Here is a 13,300-nt window from a genome sequence, read left to right on the forward strand (position 1 = left end):
TTGCTCTCTCTCTCTCTCTAGCTCGGTCGCTGGTTCTTGGCTTCTGATCTCTCCTCGATCTCGCTCGTCGAGCGGTATTTCGATGATTGCGGCCTTGGATGGAAGGAGAAATTTGGAAATCTGTTTGAAGATCGCGGATAAGAGGTTTCCGCGATCATTTTCGGCGCGATTTGTTTGAAATTTCGTTGTATAGGTGAGAATTAACCTTCCGTTGCAGTCGCGAATCTGTCGAGTTTTTGATCCGTTTTTAAATTTGTGATTTTCGATGTTCGCGCAGAATGTTGAGGGATCTGAAGTTTTTCCGTCGGAATTCTGGCAAGGACGCGTCGGCAGACTCTAATGACGAGAACGTGGCTCCTGTTGATGGCTCTGTCGTGCTTCCTGAAGCAACTATCAACAGAGCTCCGTTCAGCGCTATTCAGGAGGCGAAGTATTCGTCCGATTCTGAACGGGACGCGGCGAACAAACGGAAAATCGAGAAGGCACTGTCGAAAGTCGGTCAAGCAGGGCCTGCTTTCAAGCGCAACCACGTCGACGACCAAGAGACTGCTCATCTTCGCACGCCGGATAAGCCTCCTATTCCGGCCACTCCTGGGGGAAATGCCCGGAACAGATTTGGCTGGGCGATGAAGAACGATAATAACGGACCGTGTGCGAACAACGCTGCTGAGGATTTTGGTGCTGTAGTAACAAACAATGGGTTTACGACGCCTCGATTGTGCAAAACTCTGGGTAGAACACAGTCGTTCAATTCAGAGGGCGGCTCGACGCAGAGTGTCCCGAATAAAAGCGTGGGCAAACAATTCAATCGTGCGACGGGCTCGGCGTTGTGTTCTAAGCAGAATCTCGCGTTCCATGGCTCAATTCCAACCGCCAGCACTGCAGAAGTACCCTACTTTGAATTGAAGGAAGACCCTTCTTTCTGGACGGATCATAACGTACAGGTAATTCTAACTCATGGGAAAGAAATTACTGGGTTCGTTTTTTCTGTTCATGATCCACGATTACATATTTTTGGTTGCTAACATTTACGATATTTTCAGGTTGTCATCCGGATACGGCCGATCAATAGCATGGAGCGAGAGCTGTACGGGTACAATAGATGCTTAAAGCAGGATAATGCCCAAAGTATCAGCTGGTCAGGGCAATCAGACAATCGCTTTACATTCGATCACGTTGCCTGTGAAACCATTAATCAGGTTTGTACTTGTGGGGATAAGAAACGGGAGATGATATTTATCTGAGACATAGTTAATTTCTAAGTTGAATTATTTTTTTGTGTGCAGGAAGCATTCTTTCGGGTAGTAGGTTTACCAATGGTAGAGAATTGCATTTCTGGGTATAATAGCTGTATATTCGCCTACGGTCAGGTATTATTTGTTGTACTTGATGAAGCTCTTGGCAAACTCTCTGCCTCATATTTTTTCAATGCAGACCGGAAGCGGAAAGACACATACAATGCTCGGTGAAATTAACGAACTGGATCTGAACCCAAGCTCAGAACGAGGAATGACTCCAAGGGTCTTTGAGTTTTTATTTGCAAGGATCAAAGCGGTAAATATCTCATTAAGATTTTCGTTTCCCACTCCGGTTTATGGTTTTGTTCTTATTGATCTATAAGTGCAGGAGGAAGAAAGTCGTAGGGATGAGAATCTAAGATACAGCTGCAAGTGTTCATTTCTAGAGATTTACAACGAGCAAATAACAGATCTTCTTGATCCTTCTTCTACTAATTTATTGGTAAGTTCTGCTAATTTATCGGTAGAATCATACGCAAGAGAAAAAAATTGTTTTTTTTTTCTTGGTCGATTTTTACGTGGCGTGAGTTGTTCTTCTTGTTCAGTTGCGAGAGGATACCAGTAAAGGGGTGTACGTTGAAAATCTCACAGAATTTCCGGTTGAAACAGTAACTGATATTTTAAAACTCCTCATTCAGGTGAAACAAAGTGTGAGAAAGTTTTGGATTTCTACGGCTGGGTCATCATTCCCTCCATGACGGTGTTATTCTATTTATCTTTTTAGGGATCGGCAAATAGGAAAGTTGCAGCTACAAATATGAACCGCGAGAGCAGTCGCTCTCACAGCGTTTTCACATGTATTATTCAAAGTCGATGGGAAAAGAACTCGACGACAAATATGCGGTTTGCCAGATTAAACCTAGTTGATCTAGCCGGTTCTGAGAGGTAGACACAATATTTAAGAAATGTTGTTACCAACAAAATTATGATAATGTAGAAAATTTAAAGTTTTCTTGATGTAATGAATTTCCTCATACTCGAGCAGGCAAAAAACATCTGGTGCGGAAGGTGAGCGGCTAAAGGAAGCAGCAAGTATTAACAAATCCTTGTCAACACTTGGGTGAGTATTGTTTGATTTTACGCTACTTGTTACTTTGACGGATCGCCCAATTCTTTTTGAAGATATATCTTTTTTCTTTCAGTCACGTAATGATGGTTTTAGTGGATGTGGCTCGTGGGAAGCAAAGACATATTCCGTACCGAGATTCAAGGCTCACTTTTCTTCTCCAGGTTGGATTTCAATTTGCACTTGTTTCCATTGTCAGACTGGTTATTTTTACTAATATTATTTCTTGGGTAGGATTCTTTGGGTGGTAATTCGAAAACGATGGTTATCGCTAATATCAGTCCTTCTGTGAGGTGGGTTATAATTTTGTTTTAATTTTTTTTACAAGTCTATTATGGATGAGTATCGTTGAGTTTTGTATTCTTCTCTTCCCCAGCTGTGCAAGCGAAACCCTCAGCACATTGAAGTTTGCTCAGCGGGCAAAGCTTATCCAGAACAACGTAAATACTTCATCTGATGCACTTTGTTGTTGTTTTTTCTTTATCGCTGAACTGTCTCTGCGTTTCAAATATATTAGGCAATTGTAAACGAAGACGCCGTAGAAGACGTGGCGGCACTGCATCATCAGATCAAGCTGTTAAAGGTTATCATTCCCTCTGAAAAGCGATCTACAAAGAATGGCATTATCAGTCTTTTCATTTATTAATTGTATGTCTAAAACCTCATCAGGAGGAACTCGCTATGCTAAAGGACCAAAATATCTCTAGATCTCTGTCATTTCGTTCGGCAATTTTCCGTGAGTCTGTCGGTGAACAGCGCGTTGACCCCAGTATCAGGGAGTCAAAGAGTTTACGACTATCTACTAAACAGGTATGCCGATTCGAAATTATGTCTTTAGAACTGGGCCTGCTTCCTAATTATTATCCTTACAGATTAAATCTGTTGAGACATTATTGGCTGGTGCCCTCCGAAGAGAGAAAATTGCGGATACTTCTATGAAACAACTTCAAGCCGAGATCGAACAACTGAACCGTTTGGTAAGAAATTTTTTGTAACGATGTATTATGGGCAATTTCAAAGTGACGATGCTTTGAAACTTCAGGTTCGCCAGAGAGAAGAAGACACCCAGTGCACCAAAATGATGCTTAAATTTCGAGAGGACAAAATTCACAGAATGGAATCTCTTGTGGAAAGACTTACAACCCCTGAATCATATTTGAGGGAAGAGAATATTTCATTAGCCGAGGAAATTCGTCTTTTGCAGTCTAAGGTGGATAGGCATCCCGAAGTGACTCGTTTTGCTTTGGAAAACATAAGATTGCTGGACCAACTGAGAAGGTCCGACGGGTCATTCTCTTGGTTATTATCTTTGCCCTAAAACTTGTGTTCAAGCTATGGGGTTCTTTGATCACCGCAGGTTCCAGGATTTCTATGAAGAAGGAGAAAGGGATATATTATTGGCAGAAGTAGCCGAATTACGAAATCAGGTTTGACGAAAATGGGTTTTTTTTGCTGAGTCTGCAAAGTTATGAGGTGTTGAGTCATAGGTGTACACGTTTCAGGTAGTCCGGATGTTGGATGAAAAGTATACTTCAGATGAGCGTAACAATAGAATTTCTCAAAATAAGGTACCATGTTTTTTCGTATTTTTAAAATTATAATATATTATGAGTCACTATGGTTCTGATATTCTAATTCTCCAAATTGCGACAGCTGCAGACGGGGCTCCCTGAGTCCCCCGCCGAAATCGACGCGTTAAAGAGGGAGGTCGGACTCCAATTAGAAACTTGTTTTTTATAATTAATTTTATTTCTCCAAATAACTGTCCAATAACCATCTTCAGCTAACCGAAACCCAAGAAGAGTTGGAGGACTGCAGATCCAGGCTTAAATGTTGTTTGCAGTCAAACGCAAAACTCACTATGTACGTATGAAAGCAAAAAAGATGATTCAGATGACAGTGATCCACAGAGTTCTTACTTTTGTCTTTCATTTGCAGGGAGATTGGTAGTCTTCGGACTGAGCTAGATGGCTTAAATACCGTTCGCAAAGCCGATACAGAGCCTGATGACATGGCATGCCGTTAATTTATTTTTAATTTATTTATGTTCCATTCCCTGTCGGCTAATTCTTCGTGTTACATAATTTCTCAGGAGCTGTGCTCGGAGTTTTCTTCCCTGGGAAACTGTGCAAATTTAAAACACGCACCTGTGGACCGGTCCGAAGAGATTATTCACTTGCAACTGGAGCTGGACATCTTCAAGACAATTCTTGGAGAAGAGAGAGGCCAGCGTTCAAGAGAAAGAAAACAGCTGACTGAGATCACAGAACAGTACTATAACGCACAAAATGAGCTGAAGGAGGCGAGGTCTATCATCGACGCTCTCGAAGGCCAAGAACTCTCTCTAATCACCGAGCTGGAAGAACTGAGACGAACCCATCAATCAGAAACAAAAGCCAGGCAAGAAACTAAGCAAAGGGTTTCAGCTTCTCTGAATCGAAGAACGAAAGGCCTGCTTGAGAAGGAAACAGAGGAAGTTTGCCGGCAGGCAGAAGCCGAGACAGCCGAAGTAATCGTCTGCTTACAAGAAGAGATCGCCGCCCTCAGAGAAGAAGCAGAAGAGAGCGAGAGAAAAGCAAAAGCCCTCCAGGATAGGGTTCTTCTTTTGTCAGAGGATAACGAGCGGCTCAACGAGCTCGTTGAATTGAAAGATGAGGAATGGGAAGGAGCCGCCCGCGAAATCGCAGAGATTCTTTACGATGGTAACACAACTATTGAAGATTCCATGGTTGATTCCTTCTGTGTTGAGAGAATCAGGAAGGCTATATCAGATAAAGAAGGGCAGATTCAAGATCTGCAAAGCCGCGTGGTGGAAGCGCAGAGAGTACAAATGGAGATGGAGTGGAAGCTCAAGTCTCTGAGAGGCGCCATGTTGGCAATTACCGAAGCCCAGCAGCAGGAAAACAGAGAGAGAGAGAGAGAAATCTCCGAGAAGGATTTGAGTATCTGCGTATTGCAGGATATCGTCAACAAGTTTGCAGTGCTCGCCATCGTTTCTTTTGCGGCGGCCGGTAAATTGTCTGAGATGGGTTCTGCTTATCGCCAGGAGTTGGAAGAGAAGGAACTTCTTGTTTATTATTTTGAGATAATGCATTTGCAGAAAGATTCAATGTTAGCTGAGTTGGGATTGGAATTCGGCGCTCTTCAGTCTCGACTGGCGGGTTATGAGGAAAGTGGAAGATCTGAGTCAGAGAGTAAGAAAGCTTTGGAAGATATTACGGCACAATTAACGCTCTTCCGAAAAAATATCGGTTCTGAAGAACAAGAGGTTGATTCCACATTAGAAAAATTGGGCGAGAAGGTTAAATCTTTGGCTGTAATGGCCAACAAATCTCTAACGGCATGGAAGGACATTAAACAGGTTGGTAAAAGACCGCTCGCCCCGTTCTTTTTGTCATGTTCTGACCTGGTGTATGTTTTTTTTATACCAAATTAATAGCCTACGTTTTTTAGTTCCCTCTTAAAACTAAGGGTAAATAAAAATTACACAGTTGAAACATTTTTATTTTATTTACTTAAAGAATCAAGTTTAGACATATTTCCTTTTCTTCTTCGATTATCCGTTTATCTGTTTCGTCTCTGCCTCGATTGAGGACCTTAACGAATAAATAATTGATGGAAGGATATTTTGTTTTTTCGTGTTATGATCCAGGAATTTGATGCGGAGTTAAGTGAAGCAAAAATGACTGCAATTCAGAGGGATATTGAGGCGTTGATTGTTCTTTGTAAATTAGAGGAAACGACCAACAGTTTGTCTTGTCTAGCAGCGAAGGAAAGATACTCAGAGAAGTTGACAGAGAAAATTCATTCCTTGGAAGATTTGTGTACGAGATATTCAGAAGATTTGTTTCATAAGGATCTCGAACTGTGTGTGCTGGAGTCAGAGTTGAAAGAGAAGACTGAAGAGTCTAAGCTCAAATCTGCACGTGCGGTTTCCCTAGAGAGAGAGAGAAGCGGTGTACTCAGAATGTTCGCCGCAATGAAGGAAGAGGTTATATTATTGGCAGTTGAGGGGAAGATGAGAGAAGAACTCATGCGAGAGCTGGAAGGTGACAACAGCATCTTAGAGAGAGAAGTCGAGACTGCAAGATTTGAAGAGACTAAGATCAAGTCAGCTCATGCGGATGCCTTAGAGAGAGAGAGAAGCAACCTGCTCAGAAAGTTTGCTGCAATGAAAGAAGAGGTTGTCTTATTGGCAGTCGAGGGGGAGATGAGAGAAGAACTCACGCGAGAACTGGAAGTTGATTTCAACATCTTAGAGAGAGAAGTCGAGACTGCAAGATTTGAAGAGTCTAAGCTCAAGTCAGCGCATGCGGACGCTCTAGAAAGAGAGAGAAGCAACCTGCTCAGAAAGTTCGATGCAATGAAGGAAGACGTTGTGTTATTGGCAGTTGAAGGGAAGATGAGAGAAGAACTCATGCAGGAACTCGAGGCTGATTGTATCATCTTAGAGAGAGAAGTCAACACTGCCCGAAATGAAGTGTCCAATGTCAAGTCAGCGCGTGCGATGGCCCAAGAGAGAGATAGAAACAGCTTGCTGAGAAAGTTTGCTACAATGAAAGAGGAGCTCATCTTTTCAGCGGTTGAAGGGAAGATGAGAGAACTCATGCAAGAGCTTGAAGCTGATAACAGCACCCTAGAGAGAGAAGTCGACACTGCACGAAATGAAGTGTCCAAGATCAAGTCAGCGCACGAGGATGCCCTAGAGAGAGAGAGAAACAGCATTCTCAGAAAGTTTGCTATAATGAAGGAAGAGGTTATCTTATCGGCGGTTGAAGGGAAGATGAGAGAAGAACTAGTACATGAACTCCAGGCTGAAAACATCATCCTAGAGAGAGAAGTGGAGACTGCCCGAACTGAAGAGTCTAAGATCAAATCAGCTCGTGCAGTCGCCCAAGAGAGAGAGAGAAGTAGCCTGCTCAGAAAGTTCGGTGCAATGAAGGAAGAGATTATCTTATCGATGGTTGAGGAGAAGATGAGAGAAGAACTCATGCAAGAGCTTGAGGCTGATATCTGCATCCTAGAGAGAAAAATGGAGACTGCCCGAATTGAAGATTCTAAGATCAAATCAGCTCGTGCAGTAGCCCAAGAGAGAGAGAGAAGCAGCCTGCTCAGAAAGTTCGCTGCAGTGAAGGAAGAGGTTATCCTATCGGCGGTTGAAGGGAAGATGAGAGAAGAACTCATACAAGAGCTTGAGGCTGATAACATCATCCTAGAGAGAGAAGTAGAGACACTTCATAGAAAGCTTGAAACTGCAAGTGACGATGCTAACAACATCTTGGGTCTACTAAGAGAACGAAACGCCGTGATAGAGGAGATGCAAACCCAAGTAAACGTCTACCGACGTGATCTGGAAACCGAGTTGGAGGATCAGATTAAGATTCTTCACTCAAAAAACGACGAGATTAGGGTTCTAACCGAGAAACTTACAGAAATGACATCAGAGTTGGATCTTCTCCAGAGAGAGAAAGCCAGACTTATTGAGGTCTCTGAGCTAAAAGACAAAGACTTATCCTCCGTCTCACGCCATATCTCCATCCTGGAAGAACAAAACCTCGAGCTTCAAAGCGAGATTCATCACCTCCATCAGTCAATCTCTCATCTCGAAGGTGAACTGGAGAGAAAGAGCTCGGAAATCGCTGACGTCAGTTCTTCTCGCTCTAGATTCTGCGCTGACGTGTCAGCGTTGACCATCAGGCTCGCGGCCCTTGAGGAGCAAAACGATAAGCTGAAGAACGAAGCGGCGAACCCAGAAAGAGAAGATCTTATTAATTCCCTCAAGGAAGAACTCGCAGCGAAGTCCGATGAACTTGATAGAGCAGTCAGTCAAAGCCAACCACTCGCTGGACAAATCGCGGGCAAGTCCGAACTTTTGAATGAGCTTGAGATAGAGGTCATGGACGCGAGGAATTTGTTAAACCAGAAAGATCGTCTGCTGGAGAGATTAGCGGATGAGAGAGGAAGACTGGACGCCGCGATAGTAGATTTGGAGGAGAAACTAGAGATGGCTCGTGCCCTCGCTGAAGAACACGAAGCCATTGCAATGGAGGCCAAGCAGGTGCGCATTTTTTGTACCTCCACAGGGTCAAAATCCGTGTTTTCACCATGTTTTTTTTATCTGCAGATTGCCGAATCAAAGAGGGTTTACGCGGAGGAGAAGGAAGAAGAAGTGAGGCTTTTGGAGAGGTCTGTGGAGGAGCTGGAGTGCACGGTGAATATGCTGGAAAACAAGGTGATGGGTCTTAAACCCTATAAAAATCCTAGCTTTCCTCTAATTTGTCTATTTATTTATTCTTTTTGGAAATATCTATTGGCAGGTGGAGATGGTTAAAGAGGAGGCGGAGAAGCAAAGGTTGGAAAGAGAAGATCTGGAAATGGAGCTGGAAGTGGTGAGAAATAAGATCATGGGCCTGGAATCTTCAAACGGATCCCGCATGATGGCGGAGAGAGAAAGTGCCATTTCACAGAGGTGAGGCCTCCTCCGTGCTAGAGAGAGAGATACATAGCCTATAAGATCAAAACATCTGACATAGAGAGAAAGAGAGAGACGGAAACCTTAGTAATCGAGTGAGATAAATAGCTTATGAGATCGAAACCTTCCTTTTTTTTACCCAAGTTGCTCTGTGGCTCTGGCAGAATTCTGGATGAAAAGCTCAGGGAACTTTTCGAGGCCAGGAAACAAATTGAATCTCTACAGAAGGACTTGGAGGACAAAGAATCTGAGGTGGGCTCACTTCTAACTCTGACCTGGTTAGTTGACTTTTTTCCAATGTTTTCGTCAACGTCAGTGCATTGTCTTCACTGTCAACGTCTTCACCGTTTGACGTCATCTTTGTCAACTAGGCCGGTTGATGTCAGAGACGCTGTTCGTGCTGACTGGGTTGACGATTTTTTAAACTTGGATTTTACAGTGTTGACCGCGGATGATGTCATCTACACTATAATTCATCATCATCCTCGTCAACTATCTTATAATTTTCAACGTCATGGACAATGACAATGAAGGTCAATGACGTTGACGATGACATTGATGGTTCCTGCCAGTTTCGCTGATCTATTCTCGCTTGCAGATCATCCAATGCCGGGCCCACATTGCAGAGCTCAACCTGCACGCCGAAGCACAAGCACGGGAGAACAGCCAGCGGGTGTGTTGACTCGCAATCAGTTAACCTTTTAATCCGTTGACCATTTGCTTAAAAATTATTTATGGACAGATTAAGGAGCTGGAATGCATGGCCCAGCAAGTCAAAGTCGATGCCTCTTCTTCTCACGGGCCGGTCAAACAGGAGAAGACGGCGGTCAAGACCCGCGGCTCAGGCTCCCCGTTCAAGTGCATAGGCCTGGGGTTGACCCAGCTGATAAACTCCGAGAGAGACGAGGAGTTGACTACTGCCAGGTCACGGATTGAAGAGCTGGAGTCCATGGCCGCCCGCCGACAGAAAGAGGTTTCTTCTTCTTCTTATCCTTTTTTTGGGTTTGCGTTATTGAAAATGTGGGCATTATTTTGAGTGCAGATATTCATGCTCAACGCTAGACTGGCCAAGGCCGAGAGCATGACCCATGATGTCATCCGGGACTTGCTGGGGGTCAAACTCGACATGTCGAGCTATGCCGTGAGTTGACTTTTGCTTGTTTCTGTGCTGTTGACATTTCTGTGTGACTAGATCTGTTCCTCAAAAATGCCAGTCTCTGCTTGATGACCATCGTTCAGACAAGCTCGCCGGGAACACTACAGATCCCCAGGAAAAGGTCAACTATGGTCCTTATGCGTTGACTCCTGGCAATTTCACCCGTTGACTTTTTCCTCTGCGCGTTGATTTTTTCAGGAACAGATGATCATCAATCTTAAGGAGCGGCTGGACGAGTTCCTGAGCGAGCGGGATCGGTAATTTCATGACTCCAGTTGCTGTTCGTTGACCAACGATTGACTTGCAAATCTTCTTCCGCAGCTGGGTCAACGAGATAAACAAAAAACACTCTGAAATGATGGCTGCAAAGGCAGCGTTGGAGGGTATTCGGGAGCGCGAGCAGCTGCTGTCCGCCGACAATGAGATTCTTAAGGTTTGCTCCACTTGTTTTTAACTCGTTTTTCACCTCTTTCATCTTCATTTTTTGCATTTCATGAAGACTTTGGTCCGTGGGGGCGATAAAAATCTTTATAAAATTATTTAAAAAATTATTTATAATTTTTCAAAGAAAGATTTTAATTTCTCTATTTCATAATTTTCATACCATTTTTGTGTATTTCTTCTTTTTTTTGCTTTTTATAAAGACTTTGGAACGATGTTGACAAAAAACATATGTCTACATTTTTTTCAAAAGTTTCCTAACGAAAATTCTATTTTATTAATTTATTATCCCTAGGCCGCAAACGCTAAGCAGAAGAAGGCAGTGGCCCAGCTGGAAGATGAAGTCAAAAGGCTGCAGCGGGAGCAGAATCTCCAGCACCGCATCCATCATCACGCCAAGATCAAGGTGAGATATTTATTATTGAAATAAAATGCCCCTACCCCATTTATTTATCTGATTTATTATACATATATATTATTGGATCTATGGCAGCAAGAAAATGTGGCGCTGAGAGCAGAGAACGAGGAGTTGACTTCCAGGCTGACCCGCATGAAAGAAGACCTTGTCCGCCGCCGATGACTTTTACTTGGTATTTAGTTACTAAAATAAATCTCATTTCATAAGTTCTCCGTCTCATTTCATAAGGTCTTCCCATCCTGATGACTCTTCCCATGTTGACTTCTGACTAGTTGACTAATGGGATAGGACTAGGAGGATCTTGTCTGCCGATGGTGACTTTGACCAGGTATTTAAGTTATTGAAATTAATCTCATTTTGCATGTTCACATTTAGGTGGGTTTGACACCATCCTGATGATTCTTCTCATGTTGACTTCTAATTAGTTGTGGACCCTGCATTGACTTAATCGATACGAGAGGGAGGCGCTTCGTGTCTGTGCCGCAATCGTCAGCTTCCCCGCTGACTTCGTGTCGTCTTCTTGTGTACATAATTCAATAAAGTGATGCCAAGCAAGGGTGCATAGTTGCAAAGAATTCAAGTCAAGTTATGGCCAGAGGAGAAAATTCTTCATTTATTGTTGACACTTATCTTCACGGCATGATCGCGCAAGAAGGGATGGAGTGAATACATTTTTTTATGCACTGAATTATTCGGTGAAAAGAAATGCAGGAGTATGGTGCCAACATTGTGGTTATAACATGCTTTTTGGCATATAATCTATGCGCAATCGGAGCGAAATTTGAACGAATATTACTACAGCGGTGGACAAGTCCTATGGTGCTCACAACTTAGTTTCCATCAGTGATAAAGTTCCTTATATTTAAGTTTGTGGAAGTATACATTATTAACAAATTGACCCAAGAATAAAATCTATTTTAGTGAAAAAAAAATTGTTCTCTTTATGCTTTAACTTTTTTACTTATCTAGTGTCTAAAACCTTTCTCAATTACAATAATACAGTGCTTGATGAATAAATACCTCATATTTTAAATATTGATGTTTATTACAGATAACATATTTCAGCACTTTTTACATTGCATTCTACCATGTCATCGACATGGTATTTTATTTCAATTTACTATTAACTAAATTACACATAGTATAATATTTATTAAAAATAAAAAATTATCATGCAAATCTAATTTCATGCCACATGTTGTGAAATTGTTATGTGATGGACTTTATTGTTTTAATTGACTATCTGAATTCACATTTCATGCAGCCAAATTGGAAAGGCAACTCACAATTTATAAAATAAACCCTAGAGAAACTTATCCGTTCATGTGGAATTGATTCCACTCTTAGTTTTCTCATTGAAAGAGTCTCTTCAAACAGTTCACATCCTTAGTTATCACCACCTTAGTTTTCTCCTTAGCCTGTTCGACCACTAGACTTATCTGCACGATTGATTGGACAATGGATCTCCTCTTCAATTTTTAATTCTCCGTGAAGATCTGGTAGATGTTCTCATCATTGATAACAAACAATAACTGTATATGCGTGATAAGTTAATACCATAAATTTACATAGTTTTATCGATTAAAATAATTTTATGAGTGTGTTATCAGATACTTAAATGATGACATGTTTTACATTACATTCTTTAAGTTGGAATCTATCTTTAATAGCCTTTTATGAGTTAAAATTTGTTTAATATAATTTATTTAGTCTTCTTTGTCTTACACTCCCCCTTGAATATAAATCAATCATGATTTGTGACCATGATTAGCGCACATAATAATTACATAAGGTGCTATTATGGCATCACAAATTTCCATGTCATAATAGCTAATGATTTGCAGGGCCGGTGTGAACCAATTAAACAGGACATGATTAAAATCACAATAAGTAAGTGTTTAGAGACAGAGAAAGAATATTTGTTACATGTTCCTCGAAGTTGAAAAGTAAAAAAATGGTGGGATGATGTGGTGCTACTTGATTGGTGGAGAAAAAAATATGCGAACGGGACCCCGCAATATGCGTCACCATGTCCTGCAATCATTATATGCACGATTTTTACATGGGTAGAATGACACACATTAGTGTATCTTTAAAAAAGGAAAATGCGTTGAATTGTGGGATGGTGAAGCGTTGCCACATTGTTAAATGCACTTTTTGTGTACTATGTGTCATTCCCAAAATCATCGATCGTGAATGGGACATCTATCATTACATGGATAGAAAACAAAAGTTAATCGTTAAATGGAAATACTGTGGGGATTTAAAAGTAATAAGAAAAAAGATGAATTGACAAAGATGATAACAAGGAGAGAGAATATTTAATCATATGAAAGGCTAGCATTGCTCCAACTTTGAGAGTCGATGTCTACTAATCCAGAAGTTTTATTTAGTTGAAATTTTGAAGGTAGCATTTTATTTCTCTTCACTTCCATCGGTTTCCCTCAGG

At 41.8% G+C, this 13,300-nt stretch overlaps 1 protein-coding gene across 2 annotated transcripts; it reads left to right on the top strand.

Annotated features, from left to right (window-relative positions):
- POK2 (phragmoplast orienting kinesin 2) lies at positions 1-11,539 on the top strand. Of its 2 annotated transcripts, none has more exons than XM_078585890.1 (36): positions 1-193; positions 278-944; positions 1,044-1,199; positions 1,287-1,370; positions 1,435-1,554; positions 1,627-1,740; positions 1,844-1,936; positions 2,023-2,183; positions 2,284-2,358; positions 2,441-2,528; positions 2,599-2,657; positions 2,741-2,804; positions 2,882-2,947; positions 3,034-3,174; positions 3,237-3,341; positions 3,407-3,642; positions 3,722-3,791; positions 3,867-3,932; positions 4,018-4,071; positions 4,148-4,227; positions 4,303-4,378; positions 4,457-5,725; positions 6,017-8,422; positions 8,489-8,596; positions 8,682-8,833; positions 9,001-9,088; positions 9,435-9,509; positions 9,579-9,809; positions 9,879-9,977; positions 10,051-10,113; positions 10,191-10,249; positions 10,314-10,425; positions 10,729-10,839; positions 10,927-11,023; positions 11,124-11,179; positions 11,277-11,539. In XM_078585890.1, the coding sequence occupies exons 2-34, from the start codon at positions 279-281 to the stop codon at positions 11,011-11,013; spliced, it is 7,434 nt and encodes a 2,477-aa protein (XP_078442016.1). In that variant the 5' UTR covers positions 1-193; position 278; the 3' UTR covers positions 11,014-11,023; positions 11,124-11,179; positions 11,277-11,539. The 2 variants fall into 2 exon arrangements, with proteins under 2 accessions (XP_078442016.1, XP_078442017.1); XM_078585891.1 differs by having other exon boundaries at positions 11,140-11,179.
- The last annotated feature ends 1,761 nt before the right edge of the window (positions 11,540-13,300 follow it).

The sequence above is a fragment of the Wolffia australiana genome, chromosome 14 (assembly GCF_029677425.1).
Source record: "Wolffia australiana isolate 7733 chromosome 14, ASM2967742v1".
NCBI classification, from domain to species: Eukaryota; Viridiplantae; Streptophyta; class Magnoliopsida; order Alismatales; family Araceae; genus Wolffia; species Wolffia australiana.

Excerpts from the sequence above, each read along its gene's own strand:
- POK2 (XM_078585890.1), top strand. The coding sequence starts at position 279 with ATGTTGAGGGATCTGAAGTTTTTCCGTCGGAATTCTGGCAAGGACGCG. Across the intron at positions 1,371-1,434 it reads GTATATTCGCCTACGGTCAG|ACCGGAAGCGGAAAGACACA; the intron begins GTATTATTTGTT and ends TTTTCAATGCAG. Across the intron at positions 2,948-3,033 it reads ATCAGATCAAGCTGTTAAAG|GAGGAACTCGCTATGCTAAA; the intron begins GTTATCATTCCC and ends AAACCTCATCAG.